Source organism: Montipora foliosa, chromosome 2 (genome assembly GCF_036669935.1).
Source record: "Montipora foliosa isolate CH-2021 chromosome 2, ASM3666993v2, whole genome shotgun sequence".
Taxonomy (NCBI): Eukaryota; Metazoa; Cnidaria; class Anthozoa; order Scleractinia; family Acroporidae; genus Montipora; species Montipora foliosa.
The window spans coordinates 51468382-51477021 of NC_090870.1; the positions used below are offsets into that span (position 1 = coordinate 51468382).

Here is an 8640-nt window from a genome sequence, read left to right on the forward strand (position 1 = left end):
TAATGAACCCGCGAGAGAGACGATAAATTATGTTGATAAATATGTTATTTCATGATGCAAAGGTGTAAGTGATTTTTCCATTTGTCTCGTAATGGCCTTTCTTTTCTTTTAATGATTTCAAAAGTTACACAAAATACAATAATATTACCCTAGTCCTGCAGGTAGCGGACCTTATCACGGCAGACATGGATAATAAAGAAACATAATAATTTAGTATAATTTTAAGCGGGGAATATAAGAATTTAGTGCCATATTCACCGCGCTACCCGGTGAATATAACATTTTGGAGGCGCGGCTGCTAAGCCAGTCAAGCACTTTTCGGGCTATTTTATCTTGTTTTAGCCCGTTGTTTTGCACTTTCTTGATATTCACCGCTGAAAATGACACTAAAACAATTATTCGCCTCAGGCTCAGTAAATATTGGTGAATATTTACCTCGACTACGTCTCGGTAAATATTCACCAATATTCACTTCGCCTTCGGCGAATAATTGTTAAAGGGATGCTTCTCATGACGTCACCCATTGTTATTAATATGCCAACCAGAACCTAATTGGCTGTTGAAACAATGACTTCTTTTGTTCCGTGGTTGGCAAATTTGAATATCAAAAGAAATGTAACGTCAATGTTTCTAAACAAGAAATATACAACTGAAAGTATGTGAAAAAGATAAAGAGATTAAGAATAATAAACACGGATTATCCAGAAGCTTGATGCTGCAAATAAAATTAAATAAACAAAGTAAACTTACTGAATTAATAAGTCAGTCTTAGGGTGCGTTTTTGTGGGAAAATCCGAAAACGGATTTTACGGTTTTTTGACGAAATCCAAAAACGGATCATGACTGAATCCAAAGTGTCCACACTCGAGGAGGATACTTCGGATTAAATCTAAATCCGGATTTTTGAGATTCATCACTTCAGCGTTTTTTTGGGAAAGGATTTGAAAAAAGTATTTTTGACAAGCGGTCTCCCATGTAAAAAGGTTAGTATACATGGGTATATAGGGCTAATTATTTAAATACATTATAATATACGCGTGGGAATACATTATAATTTAAATACACTATAATAGGGGATACATGAAGTACCTAAGTGTAAAAATGATACACAACAGCTACCGTACGTGACAGTTCAGCCCAAATGTTTTTCTGGCGCCATTTTTTCCGTACGGTCGAAGACATAAATACGTCAAAAATAGTTTAGCAGGCTAAAATAGTTAGGTTTCCTGTAAATTACACACCAGAAATTACACTAAAAGTTTCTTGACAGCAATTAATATTGTTAGCACCTTTCCTACAGCGAAAAAAGCATGTTTTTCGTCATTTCTTTTTATCGATCCCTAATGTATTTTTTTCTGATGGCATTTTCATTTAAGAATTTCTCCAAAGCAAACTTAACCGCTACTTTTTTCTTGTTTTAAAAATTTGCACGCAACTCTGGGTTTGTTTGTTTGCGTTGTCATGGAAATAATCCTTCGGATTTTGCGGTTCTTTTTTTTTTGGTGCTGAAGAATCCATTGATCCGAGATCAGAAATCCGTTTTTGGATTTTCCCAAAGAAAACGCACCCTTAGTAAAACATTTAGAGTGCGTTGAATCCGAACACGGATTTCGCGACGGATTTTGTTAATTAAAATCCTTACCGACATGGATTTCCAATTAGTGAATCTGCGACAAAATCCGTTTTCAGATTTTGTGTCCGATTGGAAATCCGAAGATCCAGATTTTAAGATCTAAATCCGGACTTCCCAATCGAACGCACCCTTAGTTACAAAAACGAGCGATAAAAAGGAAGAAAGACGTTTCAACTGTTCTACGGTCATTTTCAAACTTTCAAGTTCACGCATCTATACGGCAATTCCTGAAGCAATAGAATGAAAGATACAATGCTAAATATTTACATACTAACGATAAGAAATAACAGAATGCGAAAATGAGGTGTAAATAAGAGGTGAAGAGAATGAAAACTATTAGAAGTGTGAACACAGGTAACCCAGGCTCACTGTGTGTTCCACATAGAGAACATATGAGGCGAAGTTTAGGTCTGGAAATTTGCTAGAAAATGGAAATAAAAATCGATGAAACTTACCATGTGGTGAGCTGTTGTTGTCTTTAATAGGTACACGAAGTTTGGGGAAAAATAGTCCCCGTTCACCTTGCTTCATAGTGTAGTGACAAGGTAAGAGAAGGAAGCCAGCGTCGGGACTCCGATCGACCCAAAACAAGCACAATTTTTTCCGCGAAAATCAAATCCAGTCGCTAAATAAACACGCCAGGCTCGTGGAAAATGAATTTCTCTAAACCATGAATCCACTGAAGCATCTCCAGGTAGCAACGCGAAGCCACATGGCTCCGTATAACTTGTAAGTTAACCTGCTAAAATGGCGGCCAGGAGCCTTTGTCCTCGCAAAGTGTCCAATTCAAAATGGCACTGAACTCGGGACGCCTGGTGACGAGTATAATAAGTCCCCCTGGAGGGAGGGGAGTCCCAAATTTCTAAAAACAAAACTCACTGAGCAACCTGACCTAAACTTCGCCTCATATGTTCTCTATATTCACCTATGTGGCACACACAGCGAGCCTGGGTTACCTGTGGTGTAAAGCAAACAGCTTGCACGCATGGTAAACTTCATCCAAGTTATACTATTTATTTAGCATACCAGTACTAAAATTGCAATACTTGAACACGTTGTACCAACATTTAAATATGTAAATGTTGTCACCTCTATCTGCATGTTCATCAGGGCAATTTTCCTTTCCTTTTTAGGCCCGTTTTAAACGTCGCATTTTACATAGGGCGAATGTCATGCAAATGAGCGAAAACAATAGATTTTTCTTATTTACATTAGATTCGGTACATGTATAACGCGACGTTTACAACGGGCCTTAATTCGAAAATGATATCACAATTACTTTGAAAAGTAGAATTACATTTTTTTGGCAAAGTTTCATCCATGCCAGAACTTTTTTTTTTTTATCGAACGTCATTGTAGTTACCACCGAGCGCGTCATTAGTACACCGGAGATGAACTGACTCGGTTGCCTTTAAAGTTCGTCACTGCAGCGTTCGAGTTCAATATGTCTTCACGAAATAGACCAATTTGAATTTTTCAAACAAATGTTTGCATTGTCCTCAGAACCTCTCTTTCAAGCTGAATTTTAATATATGGAAAAAGGGCTATTTCCCTGGCCTAGTAGACAGTAGACTTGCCACAAGTCCACCTCACGAGAATCCCAGGAGAAAATGTTTTGGCGAGCGAAACGCGAAGTGGATGAGCGAGCGACCGTGACGAAGTCGTGAGAGGTCGACTTGTCTCGCTTTTGCAAGGTTTTCATTGGCGTTTCGGTCCAAAAGGGGGATGACGTCATTCGCAAGTCCTGCACTTGATGGCGCAATCCGACTAAAACAATCGAACATGTTTGTTTCTACGAAATACCAAGAGGAAATTTGTTGACTTTGTGCTAAAGCTATCAGAAACAAAGACGAAATAAAACGAAAGCGTATTTCAATCTCGAGTCACCGCTTGGAAAGGAGATCTTCAGTGATATTTTTTGGACCAACACTTTGTGCCGTAATTTGAGCTGATAGAAACGAAACACTACCGTTACTGTATGGTGTCCTTGGTCGGCGAGAGCCTTGGTCCGCGACTTTTCCATGATGTGATATTCCTCGTAAACTAAAAAAACACCAAAAACAAATGTGTCCGATGATTTCTTGATTACTCTTCTTTAACATGGCGAAATTTTGGCTTTCCTGCGATCAGTGATTGTGCGGAATTCAAGTTTGTTGACAGGCGTGGTAATTTGTCTTTTTAGAAAGTCTCTACTTTTGCGGCTCCGTAACTTACATGGTCATGTTTACTTGCCTTGTGTAAAGATAAAACGCAACGGGAACACGTGTCTTTTTGCAGAACAGATTTACACATAAACTAATTTTTGCGGTTGGGAACGAATCAATTTGCTGCAGAGTTTTAGACTTTTGTTTTATGGACGCTTGAAAAATATCAACTATTTTCGCATAGGGGTCCTTGGTCCGCGACTTGTAATACTTATGACCCCAGAGAACTTAAATCTCACAAATAATATAAAGAAAACCTTTCAATAAATGGAAAAGGTCTCTGCTTTAACTGAATATTTTCAAAATCTTCTTTATACATGTTTACGAACGGGTTAACTTCTTTTGTATGTCTAGAATACCTATACGGTCTTAAAATGAAATGGAGCTTGTCTTGGGAGACGGTCATGCAACTGAAAATAAAAGCAGATTCTATACTCACAACGACATCCAATACGACTGTAGCTGAGATATATCACGGATAATAAAGAATAAATATTTTTTCATGTTCGTACAGATATTATCAGGATTCACAGGCAAGAAAGTCAATAGATTTCACCCATGAAAGATCGGGTAGGCTTCAGGTGTAGGAGATCTTCTAGAACGGGATTAAAAGATACATCTTAGTGAAACTTACTATTTAACGATGCAATGTCTCTCGTCGACGGTGGTGGACAAAACACTGACCTCCAGTCCATGGACTACCCAAATGCGCTACCCTTAAATGGACTAACTCTTAAAAATACCATTTCGAATGAGTGCTATTGAAAGAACTGAATTGATTATAATACTTACATTGCACATACCTTGATAATTTTCATCCATACGGCCATGGTTTCACTTCACTTACCGTACATGAGGTAATCATCACAAAATCAAATCATCACAACACTAATCGAAAGCTAACCTTTTTAAAATGGGTGCTTAGACTTAAATACTGTTGAACAATGCTGTTTAAAATGGGTGTTGAGGCTTAAGTAAGCACTAATTGAGATGCCGCTTACACATAGATCAACAGTACTCATTCGAAATAGTATTTTTAGGGTAGTCCAATTGGGTGGTCCATCGGGGTAGTCCATGGACTGGGTGTCAGTGTTTTGTCAACCACCTGCAAAGATGATGTAATCCGGCAGTAGGTGATCTGTTTGAAAATTAAGGGCAATGCAGAGTTAATTTCTTGGATTTGTTTTTTTATTTTTTCACTCAAGAAGAGCACTGGTAATTCTCAAGGTTTAATACGTTTATTAAATAATTCTGTATCACGGCAGGAACCCATGCCCCGGAGCCTACAACTCTACTGTGTTTGTGTAACGGCGTTTTCACAGACCGATTGTATTGAATTTCCCGCGAATGAGACTCCCACAGGAGCCCGATGACCAATTACAAGAAATTAAGGCATCGGGTATCTTAATTTGCATGATACCTTACCTCCTGATTTTTCCGTGAAAACGTTTTGGCTTGGATGAAAATCACAATATTTTCCCCGGAAAATTGTTAAAAGGTAATTTCGTGACCTTTCTGGCGTTAGTTGGTCTTGGTTTTAGTTAGCTACCAAGATAATCAAATTTCAAATTCAAGTTCCTTTACCCTCTCACCAACTTTCAGTCTACAAAGAATTTTCATCTAAAATGAAGTTTAAATACCAAGATGTCAAGACAAATGGTCAATTGATATAGGCACATCGCGTCGGCAAGTGCCAGAGAGCACGTTGCTTTTGATGACAACTGATGAGATATCAACATGAAAGCTCATTGGAGAGGTTTTATGGGCATTTTGACTCCAAAGGCTGTTTTTCCGCTCAAATCCTACCGGCTTCCCCAACAGGTTTGCCAAACAAATTATCATGCGATTGTAGAAATCTTGTCGTAAATTCTCTAAAATTTCGCTTTTCATAAGGAAAATTAAGAAAGGAAAAGGCAACAAGTAAGCCGCAAACAGAATAACTGTAAAATGGACATCAATTGTTAAAATTGAATAAAGACCTTATTAGTTTAGTGATTCATGCACGCGATCTTTCACTCACTCACTCACTCACTCACTCACTCACTCACTCACTCACTCACTGAGTCATTCACTCACTCAAAAATTTGGTTTATCAACGGAGTTGATAATGTAAATTGACCACCGTACAGAGATTCTAACAGCTGACGTTTCGAGCGTTAGCCCATCGTCAGAGCGAATCCCTCCCTCTGACGAAGGGCTAACGCTCGAAACGTCAGCTTTTAGAATCTCTGTACGGTGGTCAATTTACATTATCAACTCCGTTGATAAACCAAATTTTTGTATACTACTTCCCCACCGACGCAGCACCACAGTTTCTTTAGAAACTACCCCTTCATCCATTTGTATTCACTCACTCAGACAACCTCGATGACATTGTGCATTACGGGCTAGCCCGTAAGCACAAAAGAAGTAAAGAATAAAAACGTTAAGATTTACAAACAACAAAAATTATAAATATCTATAGATAATGAGTGAGTTAAGATCATCCAAGTAGCAGTGGCTAATCTAGTGGATGACCCCAGTGAAAAAAAATACAACATGAACACTGAAGAAAATTTCGTTCTTTAGGTTCAAAAATATTTCTTCGCACGCTAGGCTAGATAATTAAAGAGTGTAAGAATTGAACATAGAGTTCTTGAGGGTGTTACGAAATAGTGAATGAGAATTTGACTTCGTTGACAGACGAGGGCAAAGAATTCCAACGGCAAGAACGAGTGAATTTTAAGAAACGTAAACCATATTGGGTGGTGTTGACAGAAGTTATCTAAAGATGGCAATCGGAAGACTGGCGAGTGGAGTAGGAGTGAATAGAGGAGGCGAATGTGAAATATTCATTAAAACAAGGAGGTAGTTTTGCGTAACCATTGATAAACAAAAGAGAGTACCCGTAATTCTAATGATATTTTATGATTAAGAAACAACAGCCACTGTATCAAAAAAAAAACTGGTAGCCTCTGTTTACCGAAAATGCCACAATGTTTATTACAGAAGCATAATATGAAAAACAGCTTTTCGCTGTGATGTATTAATTCTTGAGTAACGAAATAATCGGGAGAAAAAAATCACCTTATACTCTTGATGATTAAACTTAAACTTCAAATCAGGCCTTAATTTCAGTACCGCTTAAAACTGAAAGTTGAAATTTAAAATCCGAGCTTTCGCTGACAAACCGCATCATCAGGAATAAGAAAGATATTCAGTTCGAGATTGTACTGAACGACCTGCAACGATCACCTTACCTTTGTCACGGAGAAAGATGTGGTTCTTTTTTGTAGTGACTTGGTAGTATTTCGTCTTTAGGGACTTTACTTTTAGCTCCCAAAAGTTATTATGATTCTGAAGCCGGGTGAGGATTTTTGGTGGTTGAGGCACACGTTCCATCATCGTCTTATCAGATCAAATCTTCAGACCCCCTCTAACTCTTGGAAATAGATCGTTTGTTTTTTTATGACATCACGACGGGTCAGTGGCATGGCTGTCTAAGTCAGCGGGTAGTTTCAAGGGAATGTCAAGCCAGTGAGATACGACAACGACGACCTCCTATGTTAAAGCTAAGAATAGTTTGAAACTTAAATACTTGGTCTTGTTGTAATGTGATGAAAATGCAGCATGGACAGCGCATTTTGCCTGAAGCTGTTTGTAGCACTTCTGTGTCATTTTGCTGGATCGTGTCTCGCCGTAAAGAATCCACATATAGGTATTTATGTTGTGGTTTAGTTTCGTACTTGTACTGAGGCTATTAAACACAATTCAAAGCAATTCAAAGCAAAGCTTGTTACAGTCACAAAGTTAGGCAGGTCAAAACAAATATAGCCTTGATGTAAAAACCCTATATTAAAGTGAGAAAATTTCATTGTATGATTTCGTCGTGGGTGTAATAGGTCCCGTAAGCAATCCGATGAAACTTTTCATAAGAATTCAGAGAATAGTAATTTACGATTCGTCGTTTAAGGAAGAGGAACACCGATTTACATGTCAAACCACGGCTTCGTCTTCGCATCTTAACCTTGTGCTAAATATGTGCTTAATATGTGCTACACAGCCAACGTTTGTATAAACGTAATTTTTCCTTGTACTTGTGCTAAAGTAAATCGATAGTTTAAATGAATAAGTGCTTAAGATATCTACATTTTTTCCAAGAAAGTCTTTTTCGGTTCCTGGCAAGTGTGGCTTGGGGGCCTCTTCGGCAGGGGTGGTCCTGTTATGACTATAGATGATAGATTCGCCAGATACTCGACCTCGCGGATAGTTTAAGGCCTGGTTATGAGTCACAGCGTTATTTTCACAAATAAGAACTGATTTTTTTTCTCCGCACTTCGTCTCCCCACCAAACCGGAGTCGAGTTTACTGGTGTGTCGCGTTCCCAGTGTCGTAGAAGCGTGGCGTAGGGCACTAAGTCCGCCAGGTCAACCACAGCACTGCATGAACACAATCGACGAGATTGAAGAATAACTTTATTGCAATCAGGCTAGTCCGGCTATTTAAAGCATTTGCGGTCAAAACTAGAAGAAAATTGAAATCTCTAAGCAAAAGAACTAAATAAATAACAAAACTAAGCGATCTCGACTTACATCTGATCTAGCCTCCAGGGTTAAAAGGGGTCTCCAAATCTTCCAAATTGTTCTGACCTTAACCTAAAGTGTTCCAGAGATCAACTGAAGAAAACGTGCTTTTAAGAAACGCGGTACTCAAAGATTAACTGTTCATGACGTAATAGGAACAGAAATGAGTGGTGCTATGTGCATCTTGCTAAAAAAGAGGATATCCGGTGGTTAAGAACCATCAGATAAAACCAAATTATAT

General features: G+C 38.4%; 1 protein-coding gene across 1 annotated transcript in view; it reads left to right on the plus strand.

Annotated features, from left to right (window-relative positions):
• Nucleotides 1-7367: 7367 nt before the first annotated feature.
• LOC137991793 (uncharacterized) overlaps nucleotides 7368-8640 on the plus strand; it is a 42681-nt gene continuing 41408 nt past the window's right edge. Inside the window, exon 1 of the mRNA XM_068836832.1 lies at nucleotides 7368-7534. Coding sequence (XP_068692933.1) covers nucleotides 7447-7534 — 88 coding nt within the window. The 5' untranslated portion in view covers nucleotides 7368-7446. The remainder of the gene's footprint in view (nucleotides 7535-8640) is intronic.